Source organism: Lonchura striata, chromosome Z (assembly GCF_050655825.1).
Source record: "Lonchura striata isolate lonStrDom1 chromosome Z, ASM5065582v1, whole genome shotgun sequence".
In the NCBI taxonomy this organism is placed as follows: Eukaryota; Metazoa; Chordata; class Aves; order Passeriformes; family Estrildidae; genus Lonchura; species Lonchura striata.
Genome location: NC_140740.1, coordinates 51368095 through 51380048, shown reverse-complemented (window position 1 = coordinate 51380048; position 11954 = coordinate 51368095). Strand labels below are relative to the sequence as shown.

Below are 11954 nucleotides of genomic sequence, written 5' to 3'. Positions count from 1 at the left end.
TTGCATAAAGTACCAAAAATATTGGTGTGCTGCTGTGGGACAGCTGCAAAGGTGTGGTTGCATCTTGGTACATACAGTGTTATCTGCCTATGGCAGTCCCACCTTCCTGCTCTGCCAGGTGCTATTTCCTGCCTTGGGAAGTATGGTGAGTCTGTTCTATTTGTTGGTCACTAGCAACAGACCATAGTGAGGTGGTTTAATTGCAAAGAATTCAAGCAGATCTTTATCTGTAGCCGCAGTAGGAGCTTGGGTAATACTATTCTCCAGCTTAACTGGTGAAAAGTGGCTGTTGCTGCTGCAAATATTTGTGTACAGATTTAAGTTCACTTTCTATATGTATGAAGGCAAACAAGCTCAACTACCCTGTTAAAGGAAAATGTCTTTGCTCAAATAAAGAATTTCTGCGGCTCTGTGCGGCTTTTTAGGATAGTTTTGAAGACTGCTGGTTCTTGCTGACGATGATCAATCAGGCTGTGGTGTTTTGGAAACTTGCAGGACAACGTATGTTTTGGCAGTAACTGAGTGCAAAGCATTCCAAGATGGGAGGCTTGTTAAGGCAAGGAGTTGGCACTGAATGGCAGACTCATGTAGACATCTGAGATCAAGCAGAACATTTCCATTTAATTGTGATCCCCAAAGTTGCTTTGGTCGGTACAACTGCTTAAACATATCAACATTAAGGCTCAAGATTTTCATTACAATGTAGCATTCACATGAAAACACTTTAAGCAGCATAACATACTTTGTATTTGACAAAAGGTCCCCCAAATATCTGTACAGAATTATTTTGATACACAGTATTTCTGGAACAAGATCTAACCCTTACAACATAAAACACAAAACTCCTTTTTGTCAGTGGTTAACAGCTGTTTTTGGTGATGTGTTTGTCATCAAAACTCTAGCAACAAATGCTTTTCAAGGTGTTTAAGACTGCAATATAGTTCTATATAATCTACAAATGAAGATTCTGCTTCCATTGTTTCATACATTTATTTGATGGAGTATCAGATTACACAGTCATAATATTCTATTTACTATTTAAAGTAAAATGATAAATGTTATGAAAAAATACCTTTATTACATCAGTGATGCTTTAACTAAAGTGAATATTAAGACTATTAACCAGGAGTTGAAAGTTTCAGGCCCTGATATTGAAAGCACTTCTATATGTCCTTAACTTTATATGTAAGGAGTCTCCCTGGCAGCAGAGGGACCACTCTGATGGGCAATGTGAAGTGTGTGCCTCAGGTGTGCAGACTGTGGGCCAAAGTACTCAGAGAGGTGCACGTGTGTTACACAGAAAAACGTTCTCAGAACATAAATAAAATCTGATTTTTTTTAGTATATACATATACTGAAAACTAATATTCTTAACTGGAAGGATGTGTTTTCTTTTCTCTTAGAAAGGCATATATTCCCATTTCACTCAGAAAGTGCTTATGTATTCTCAGCTCGAGAATTATCTCATCAGCTGTGAATCTAGCATGAACAACAAATCTAAGGTAAGAATGCCTTATCAGCAGGAAATACTGAGGGAAGAGAAGGCTGGCAATCATTTCTGTATACCTTGTATTCCTAACAAACCTTCTCATAGAGAAGAATACACTTTTAAATATTTTCTATCCTGATATATATATACAATAATAAAAATTCACATTTTCATGCTTTAGTGAGACACTTTAAAATCCTACTGTAGGCAGCTCTCAGAGTAGCTGTGTCCAGTTCCTAGCAGCTGCCTCATATTCAGCTCTAGTACCAGAAGCTTAAATTCTTGATAGCTGAGCAGCCATAGGGAAGGAGCAAGAACAATTTTACCAGACTTGGAAAGGGAAAGAAAAAAAATAAAAAAAGCAAGTGATGGGGTCTTTCTATTTCCAGAGGCACAGTAGCTGTCCTGTGTCCTACAACAAGACAAGGTAGTTCATGTTTCCAGTCCCATCAGACCTGCTTTATACCATTTCCGACGCAGGGCCCAAGTGCAATGTCTGTTCCACACAGTCCTCAGTAGTCTAAAGGAAATGTACCCATCGCACAGCAAGAGGAAAATTAGCCCTTTGAAGCACAGCTGAACCCCTCTTCCCACAAATAGGCAGAACACCTATCTATTGCACCAGTTTTTCCAATGTACCAGGAAGTATCCCCAGGGTTGATGCCTTTCATGGCTATCTATATGCACTTTTCTGACAAATTCAATGTCTCTGTGGGGAAGGTGACCTGGAGAGGGCCACTCTTGGGTGCAGAGCTGGCCCCGCCACCAGAGCTGATTTCGCTCACCAGGAAGACGCTCTCAGAGTCGTGTCCCTGTGAGGAGTCTGAGGTGTCGGAGCTCCGCAGCGTCCTTACGGAGGTGGTGTCGGACTGAGCCGAGCTGGCGCTGGGGCCCGGGAGAAGCACACGGCCCCCAACACTGCTCTCGCTCAGCTCTGGAGGGTACAGCAGCGTCTGGGAGGTGCTGCTGATCTCCCTCAGCTCGCGCGAGATGAAGGAGGGCGACTGGCTGGACACGGCAGAGGAGGTCCTGCGCCCATCCACACAGTTAAAGTTGCCCCCTGAGTGCTGCCTCCGAGCCCCCCCAATGCGGCAGAAGAGGCATTTGATCTTCTCGATGGCTTTGCTGAGCACCGTCTTGCGGAGGAGGATGTAGATCCACGGGTCCAAAATGGGGTTCACTGAGGCAATGCGGATGGCTTGCAGGTCAGGGTTTTGCCTGACATCTTCCACTGATGCAGGCCGGTACAGCTGGTTCACAAAGACACGGACCTACCCAAGGAGAAGGGGGAAAAGGAAGACACAATTATCTAATTGCATCAGGATAGAAAAGCTTACTTCAAAGCAGAGATTTAGATCTGCAGATGTAAGCTACAACAGAAGAGCAGGCTGGCAAAGTTAGGCATCTCAGATTGGCAGCCATGAATTAGTTTATGGAAACCGCAAAATAAAACCAGATGAAAATTGTACCACCTTTGTTTGTTACATGTAGAAAAAGACTGGGTTTTTCTCTCTCTTTCACCTCGTATTTAATCCCTGAACTTCCAAATTTTGGCTGGTGTCTTTAAAATTTTCCAGGAACAAAGATGTAGACCTGGATCCTGCTTCCTTGGTACACATCAAGTCTCATGCAACCTGCAAAGACATAACTGACCAGGGAGACCTGACCAGTTCCTCTAGCAATAATCACTTAGAAATGAACTGAAACACACATGATAATCCATGTACATGAGACTCCGTAAGCAAGTCCTGAGTTGTCAATTTCCATGTTTAGAAATGTATTTTCCTGGCACCTATCCTTACTGGAACTGTTTATATAACTGCAAGTGTTTGCTTGCTGCAGCATGGTTTAGAAAAACAGAAAAGTGAAAAAAAAAAAAAGAGGAAGAAAACCCCAAAAAGACAGGTTGCCCAGCTAGGAGATTTTTAACAGGCCAAGATATTGAGATAATTTCAGCACTAGACTACACTGTTCTCCTACACAAGCCAACATTTTGATTTTACTTAAAAAAATACTGATGAAGTGGTCAAGAGTTTAAGATGTTGAAGTTGATGTGTGAAGTGACTATTTAATTAGTGATTCTAATTTATCATGCACAAATTTTAAAACTGAAGGGCCCTGTCTTCTACACAGAAATGTATTCTTTAGCTTACTCTGCTACTTTCTTCTTCAGCTGGTATCTTTCCTTGTTTAGAAACCACTCTTGTAAATACTGCTGTAAGGCACAGTCCAAAATGGCATAAATTGTTGTGTTATTAGTCTCAAATAGCTCTTCTCCATTTTAGCAAGACCTAAGCAGTGTCCAGTTAGAGAAAGGCTTAGGAAAGCAACTTAAAAATGAATAATGGAAGATTTTATTTTCTTCAGGTTCCTTACGGTAAGTCAAAATAAATCCCTTAATTTTATTTTCATCTGATACAATAAAAATCTAGTAGCAAAATTACGAGGTTTTTAGAATCTCATCCTTGGGTCCTGAAATGAATCAAGGCCTTCCTAGCTATGAGGTTACAGTCATGGAGGCAAGCAAGCACTTAAATAAATGGGCCAAATTAGAATAGCCCTCATAAGTAACTTTTTTACATGTCCTCCATGTGAAGCCATCCAAGTCCGGTGGAAAATTTCACAATTCTTGAGAAATTTTCTTGCAGGGGGGCAATGTGGTGGCATTCAGCCCTGTCAATATTCAGAGATGGAATATTCTCGAAAGCTTCCAGTGGTATGTTTAGAATAACGCAGAGACCCTCTGTGGAAGCCCTCTGCCTGCAGTCTCTCTCAAATGGATTGTCAAACTGAAGATGGAGTATACTTCCTTTCTCAGTACTTTTCTCTTGGTTTATGGGTAACCTAGTGAACTCAAGATACGGGAAAATGTTGAATTTAAAAAGCAATATAGTGATGCCAGTTTTGCCCACAGTTACTTTTCTAATGATTTATAACACTGCAGATGTCTTTCTGACTACTAATTTCTTGGCCTCAGTGATCTGTTTCATTCTGGTGCTTCAAAGAGTATTCCTATGCATGATGAACTTATTTTTATGGCTTTTGAAAAAAAAATTTGTAAAAATCTTTCCTTCTTTTTTTAATATTCGGCTTTATTTTAAACTATTTTAGACATAATTTTATTTTTCATCATTAATTTTATTTATAAATAACTCAATTATAACTTTATTTATAAGATCGTAATTTTGTTATTTTATTTATTATTCTGACTGTTTGTTCTGTAAGCAGCTTTCCCTATTTGTGTACAGATTTAAGTTCGCGTTTAAGTTTCCCTATTTTTTATGCTGCAAATAGAGGATTTGTAAATAAATTATTGATAAATAAGTTGTTGCTCCCCGGCAAGGCCGCTAGATGGCACAGCTGCCCCGCGGCGGGTGCGGATCGCTGTGCAGTGTTTGTGTGCGCGCGGATAATGTGAATTGTATGTACGAGGTGTGTGTGTACATATGTACAATAGGTGTGTGTTTATGTGCGTGATGCGTGCACACGTACAACAGGTGTGTGTATTTGTGTAATATGTATGCGTGTATGTCTATAAAGTGTAGATATGTATAATGAGTATATGTCCATAGGAATAATACGCATATTATAGGTATAATATGCATATATATGTACATGTATAATGTGTAGATATATATAATGTCTATGTGTGTATATGTGTAGTGTGTATAACAAATCTACCCAGACCACATGAAAACCAGAAGGCATACTTTGAAGAAAGCTGAAGAAATACGCAGTTCTACTTGGAGACCTAGCCTACTTTTTTATTATTTTTTTTTAAACTCGGAGCTGTAGTTACACGTCAGTGATTTAATAGTCGGATTGTTCTTTTGATAAGCAGCACGTGAAATTGAGGTACCTATTCCACCTCTTTCTGCTACCTGGCAGACTTTATGGAAAGACAAAAACGTCTCCCAGTGTTCACTCTGTGGCTGAAAAGGATTATTGCTAATGGTACAGGACAGCTCGTTTTATGCTCTCTGCATGCTGTATTTCCTTTTGACAGCTACACAGCATGTGGAGGCTAGCGATTCACAGAGTGAACCTAGTCAGTGAAAACTCCAATTGTACAAAACTGTTTCTACTTCCCAGTAGAGTTCCATAGAAAATGAATTCCCCAGAAAGTCATATGTATTTATCAGTTCAGACCTATTGTTGTTTTACATTAATCACAATAGAGTAAAAATTTACCCGTGTAGGAACGTAAGTTCTATCCTTCTTTATTTATTGGTGAAACAACATTTAGTAAAGAATCACTTAAAATTACAGCAAGACATGTACCCTCTTTTGACTACAAGTCCCCTGCTGCAGAAAGTAACATGATAAAAGATATTGCCTGTCATCTTCTCAGCAAGTGCAAGCAAGTGGAATGTGCTACTAAATAAATTATCTAATCTGATGCTTGGATTTGGACAATTTGAAATCCTAATTAAAAAAGGAAGCAAACTAGAACAATTCAGGTCTCTAAAAAATAGGGTTTGTATATTAGGTTTGCAGCTGTAGAATTCAGACAACATATCTTAAGAGTACTAGCAGTTTATTTGCAATTAACTACACAGCTCTAAGGTACATCAAGTCTATGCTCCAGAAAAGCACTTTTAAGATCAGAGTTCCTTGTGCTGTTTGCGCTTTTCCTTTTTACTAACTACAGATGCAAGTCATGATTTCTAATCCTATGAGGCATTATAAAGTGACTTTTATAGTTACAGTCACACTTGTAATTGTTTCCACAGCTTCCACCTGCCCTCAAAATCTCCCCACATGCTGATATGATAAATTAAAAAAACATATGGTAGTAAGCAGGAACGAGTTTTGCAGCTCCACAAGCCAATAACCTTTGCCCTTCAAGGTCTTACTGTCTGCTTGGTGACTACTCTACTGCCAAAAAATCATGCCTGACACCTTGCAGTTGGTCATGGACAGTCCCTGATACTGAAAAGCTGAAACTAGCCAAGCCAAGCCAATTAGATCAATTAAATATCAAGTTAGACAATCCTAATAATTTCATGCAATCAACAAGATGTACACCCTGAAATATTACATTTTATTTTTCATATCACCATAATTTAACAATGTTCAGTGGTCAGAATGAGAAAAAGATCACAAACTTAAAATTTTTAGTAGTATCTGACAGACTGCTGGAGTGAATTCGAGACTTTGAGTAGTGTGTGCCTATTTATTCTTGAAACAGCTTGGTGTTTTTAGAAAGGCTAGATAAAATTTTCTGCTCTCTTCTTGATAAAATCTCTCCTAATATAATTTATTCCATACATTTTACACTATTCAATTCTCATTTCTAAACAGCTCAAAATATTTTAAGAGATGACATAAGCCCTGTGGAGCCAAGACACAAGTCAGCACATAAGTTACGTGCTTTTCTTACTTAATTTTTAAACTATTGTCAGATTCATGTCTTTCACACCCTCTTCTGCACATTGAGAACTCACCAGTTTATATAAAGTTTCCTTCATAAATCTATTTTTCATTCATCTTTTCTTCCTTTATATACTTGATCAGCCTTCTCTTAAGTTCATTTAGCATTTTGCATAACCCCCCATAATTTTGTTACAGCACTTGTTACCTTAAACTTTTGCAATTTTATGAATAATCACTAAAACCCTGAACTACCCTATGCGCAAACCATACGATGAAGCATTTCATTAATAAAACCTGCTGTTATCTGTGACTCAGTTATTTCAGGGTTGTTTAATATTTCAGATCTGGAATTTTTTTTCTATCAAACCATAATAAGTGGCTCCTGTTGGATTGACCCCATCTGCTATCTTACTATCTTATGAAAGTGTTTGTTCAAAAATGTTAGAAGTTTATATGTCTCTTTCAGAAGTTGCTTTTCTTTTACTTACTTGATGGTTCATTGAGCTGAAATCATCAGTGGGAAGTCAGCTCATCAAAAGAAAACTTAAGTCACAAAGCACCCTCTGAGCCTGCTTTGTGTTATCTGAATCATGCTGGCACCTCTTTATGACTGCCAGGCTGACCTGAGGACTCCTTAAAACTCCTCCGAGTCATGAAAATATAAGTCTATTAGCAGATATTAGTCTATATTAGTAATCCACCTACTTTGCCTAAATCCCTACTTTCTAGGGATTTATACTACAAAGGTGTCACTTCTCTGAGTTTCCCCATTCTTAACCTCAGTGTCCGTGCATCCAGAGGGCTTAACACAGCAGCATCATGTTCATCATGGCACAAAGCAGCACAAGTGGCTGTGGCTTATTCCCGCAGAAGGAGGCAAAAGACTTAAAAAAGCTACTCAACAATGAGGAAATTTAAACACACTGGACACTGTGATGATGTGTACATATGTGGTTATTTGGGTTTGTTTTTTAGAAAAAGCTTCCTTTTATTTTTAGTCATCTATCTAAATGAATTGAGAGTTTCTTACGTCATTTTAGATAGAGAAAATACATACTGCTTTAGCAGGTAAAAGCTAACTTATGTGAACATTACCAAGGTAACACTGCCTTTGTATGAAGTGAAATCGAGGTCTATGAGAGCTTTACAACTTTTATCACCTGCACCTTCACATACTTCTGCTATATGCAAGTTTTTCACTAGCTACTGTTTAAATAATAAACCTTTTGCCTCACCCAGGTTCATTAATTTTAACTCTCAACAATCCTGTTCACTTTCTGGTAAACCCTCCCTCTTGATTCCTGCCCCTCACCGCCCTTTTTTTTTTTCTGAAGTATTATTTAAAAGACTGCCTAGGTGCAAATGTATATTTCCTTTTGTGTTTCACATTCAGACTTCTCAGCACTCCTCTATCTGCTTTGCTACAGGATAAGACTTGGCTTGTTTTCTGAAGCTGCTTAAGTCCATCACATCATGACACTGTATTTAATTCAGAGAACTTGTTCTCTGCATTTATCAAGCACCTCTTTTGAAAATGTGGTATTTTTCTCTTGTGAAGTAGCTGATTTGATGATTAATCAAATTAAGTACTGTCACCCCCCAGTACTGTCAGGGTTTTAGCTATCTGCCATCATTTTGCCCGGTGCAGTGAGTCCGCTTACCCCTGTCGTTGCTGGAGCTGGACTGCAGGGCAGGCTGGCACAGTTCCTCTGTCTAAGGCATGTGCTCCTCCCGGGGACACCCTGTGTGCAGCTCAGGCAGCACCTCTCAGCCTCCTTTGGATGTCAGGCAATGAACACGGCACCATGCTCGGTCACGCCCTGCCACCACCCCAAGGGACAATGCCGAAGGAGAGGAGATGGCCTTTGGTAATGGCTTGGAGCCTGGTGCTGCAGCACAGCCACTCTTCACTAGCTCCTGTTTGTCAGTAATGGGGCAGCTCTGACCAACCCTGCCATTACAGCTTCTCTGAGCAGGGGGACAGACTCGCTGACACCCAAGTCCTGTTCACATGCACTTCTCCAAACTTCCTTACAGCGATATACATGCACTGTTTTGCATCTCCACATGGGCAGCTCAATTTGACATACATGGCACCCCCTCTCTATGACAGGGACCACCCTACTGACAAGAAACCTCCTTTAAAGAGTCCTTCTAAAAACACCTTCTGTCTGACAGCCACTGCTTTAGTCCCTACACTGTGTTTTGTAAGATGGCAAACAGGGCAAGCCAACTATTTGTTTAATGTCTCTGAGCCAGACTAGTACAGGATTTTTGACAAGCTTTATTTTGGCTGTTGGCAAGCAAGAACTCTGCCTCTAGCTGGTGGACTTTGGATTTTTTGTCTTTCCTGAAGATAAGTTGGAGGAATAGAAAAAGTAGATCCTGTGTGTTCAATTTAATTGTATCAACCTTTTCAGAAGAAGAGCAAACAGTTAGTTGTAATGTTTCAGCGTGATCTCAAGGTTTACGTGTGCCAGATTCCTCCAACATTCATTTCACTGAGCTATACACCGACAGGTGGTTCCACTGAGTTCACTCCTCCCACTGTGTGGGGAACTCCTGAAAGGATGCCTGTGTGGGATCTACCTTAGAGATGGTGCATGAATCCCTGAGGAGTGGAAGCATAACTCAGGTTTTGGTTGTGAAGAACTCTGTGTGTTGCTAGTGCCAAGTGAACACAACTCTGTCCTCCTTTTGCACATCAGGGACTCTTGCACCCAACAGCAACAGCATGCACATTTTAAAGACACACTAAACAGCCAGAAATGCAGGCCAGCCCCAAGCCTCACTTAACACAAATTAATTTTGTAGGTGGACTTTAAAGTGCCTTTATCACTCAGGATTTTACTATGTAGATTCCACTTGAAAAGTGAAACGATTGAGATTTTTGGCACTCTGTTTTAATCAAGTAAAGGACTCTAGAACTTAAGATAAGCAGCTTTCTTTTTGTGTAAATGTAAATTTACCCAACTTTCTCTTATCATGCATGCATGCTAACAGCCATTGAGTTATTGTAACAAATTGTGACATCAACTATAGGTGCCATAAACAAGCACTTATTCCAACAGGAACCTGTTTGACAAATAGACTAGGAGAAGAAAAGTTTCTGCAGTAAGGGTGATGGAACAGAAAAAGGGCTGCATGATGTTACTCACCACCAGAGGAATGGAGCAGATGACCACGACCAGGGAAGTGGCAATGAGCAGAATAACCATCTGGATTTCTGCTCCAGCCATCCGACGGAAGCTCCGGCGTCTGCGAAAGTCAGATAAACGGCTGGAGGTGGTGTCTGTCCCCAAAGACGTGCGTCTCATGAACTGGCGGTGCATGTGAATGAGGGCCACGCACACCAGGATGTTGCAGATCACAGTCACCAGGATCAGGAAGGAGCTGAAGCCCGCATACATGTAGGAATATGCTGCATGGGTGGACACCTTTGTTCGCCAGTCTATGAAACACCAAGTGTAAGGGTACTGCAAAGTAGATTTGCCAAGCCCCATGCTGGGGAGGGCACAGAACAGCACGTTGGAAGCGTAGATGGCAAAGAGTGTGAGTCCTGCCAGCTTCTTGTCTACATAATGGTTGTAGAAATAGGCATGGTTGATGGCCAGGTACCTCTCTATAGACATGGCACAGATAATGCTGAGGCCAGAGAGTCCAAAGAAGAGGAGGATGAAGGAGCTGTACTCACACAGTGCAGCTCCTCCTGGCCATTGGTTCTGCAGGTAAGTGGCAATTGTGACCGGACTCACCAGGCAGGTCCCCAAGAGATCTGTGACTGCCAGTCCACAGACCAGTGTGTAGAAAGTGGTCTCCTTCTGCTCCTTCCTGGACTTGCAGAGCACCACGATGGCTATGAGGTTGCCCACCACACCGAAGATGAACATGACAGTGGGGATAGTGGGGGGCTTCCCGCCTTCGGCCCCGCTGGCAGTCCCGTTGGCGGAGCCGTTCGCAGGTGGCATGGTGGTGGGGTCGAATGACATGATACCCACGCTGCAGCTGGCGAGCTGAGAGACGGCAAGATCGGGTCCGAAAAGAAAAAGCCGAGAAGGGGAAGAGAGAGGGTAGTATAATGCGAAAGAAAAAGTTCAAATGCGCAAGAAGTTTTTTTTTTTTTAAAAAAAAAAGAAAAAAAAAAGAAAGAAAAATAAAGAAGCGGTGTGTTTCAGTTAAAGAAAGAAAAAAAAAAGTCCTAAAATGAGGCCGAACCGGGGTGCCGTCCGTCAACCACCGACCGCAGCCAAGAGAGCCGGGGCTGCCTCTTCCTGACGCAGAGCTCCGCGCCCGGCCCGGAGGGGGATCGGGGCGGCCCGAGCGGAGCCGCCTCACCGCCTCTCGCACCGACGCCGGGGAGCGCTCAGCGCGGCGCTGGGGCGGCGGCTCCAGGTGTCCCCGGGGCGGCGTGAGAAGGTGGCGGAGCGCGGTGGCCGCGGCTCATCCCCCGCCGCCGGCCGGCGGTGCGCTGCGCTGCGCGGAGCAGAGCGGCGCGGGGCGCGGGCACCGTCTCCGCTGCCGCGGCGCTCCCGCCGAGTTTCGCCGCGGAGGGCGGGGGCGGCCCGGGCCGCTCCGCCGCCGCTCCCCGCCCTCTCGCCCCATTGGCCGCGCCGGGCAGGGCAGGTTGCGCGGGGCGGGGGCGGCGGGGCCGGAGGCGGCGGGGGCACCTGTGCGTGCGGCCGGCCCCAGGGCGCGGCCCCTCGCCCCTCGGCCCCTCGGGTGCGGCCGGCGGCACCGCGGGCTGCCCGCTCCGAAGGGGCCGCGGCGCAGACGGCGTTGGCCGCGGAGCTGGGCTGCCGCTTGCCCGGCCCGCCGTGCTCCAGCGTAGGACCCGGGCAGGGGTCCCGCTGTCCGTGTGCCGGGCCGAGCCCGTGTCACCCCCACGGCCGCCGGGCCGCGCATCACAGAGTGGCGCGGTGCGACGGGGTGATGCCGCACAGGACGGGCGGCAGCCGGTGCTCCGGCATCAGGGCGGCATGTCCCGCTGCCAGAGGGAAGATCTGCTGTACTGCCTGTTTCTGGCCTCTGTTAGTGTGGGTACCGAGCACAGGAAGTGTGTGTGTGTGTGTACGTTCAAGGCATGTATATA

At 43.5% G+C, this 11954-nt stretch overlaps 1 protein-coding gene across 1 annotated transcript; it reads right to left on the bottom strand.

The window, feature by feature from the left end:
• Positions 1 to 601: 601 nt before the first annotated feature.
• PTGER4 (prostaglandin E receptor 4) lies at positions 602 to 11409 on the bottom strand. The gene is made up of 2 exons (XM_021552105.4): positions 10024 to 11409; positions 602 to 2760 (listed from the first exon to the last, which is right to left on the bottom strand). The coding sequence occupies exons 1-2, from the start codon at positions 10852 to 10854 to the stop codon at positions 2167 to 2169; spliced, it is 1425 nt and encodes a 474-aa protein (XP_021407780.1). The 5' UTR covers positions 10855 to 11409; the 3' UTR covers positions 602 to 2166.
• Between the last annotated feature and the right edge of the window lie 545 nt (positions 11410 to 11954).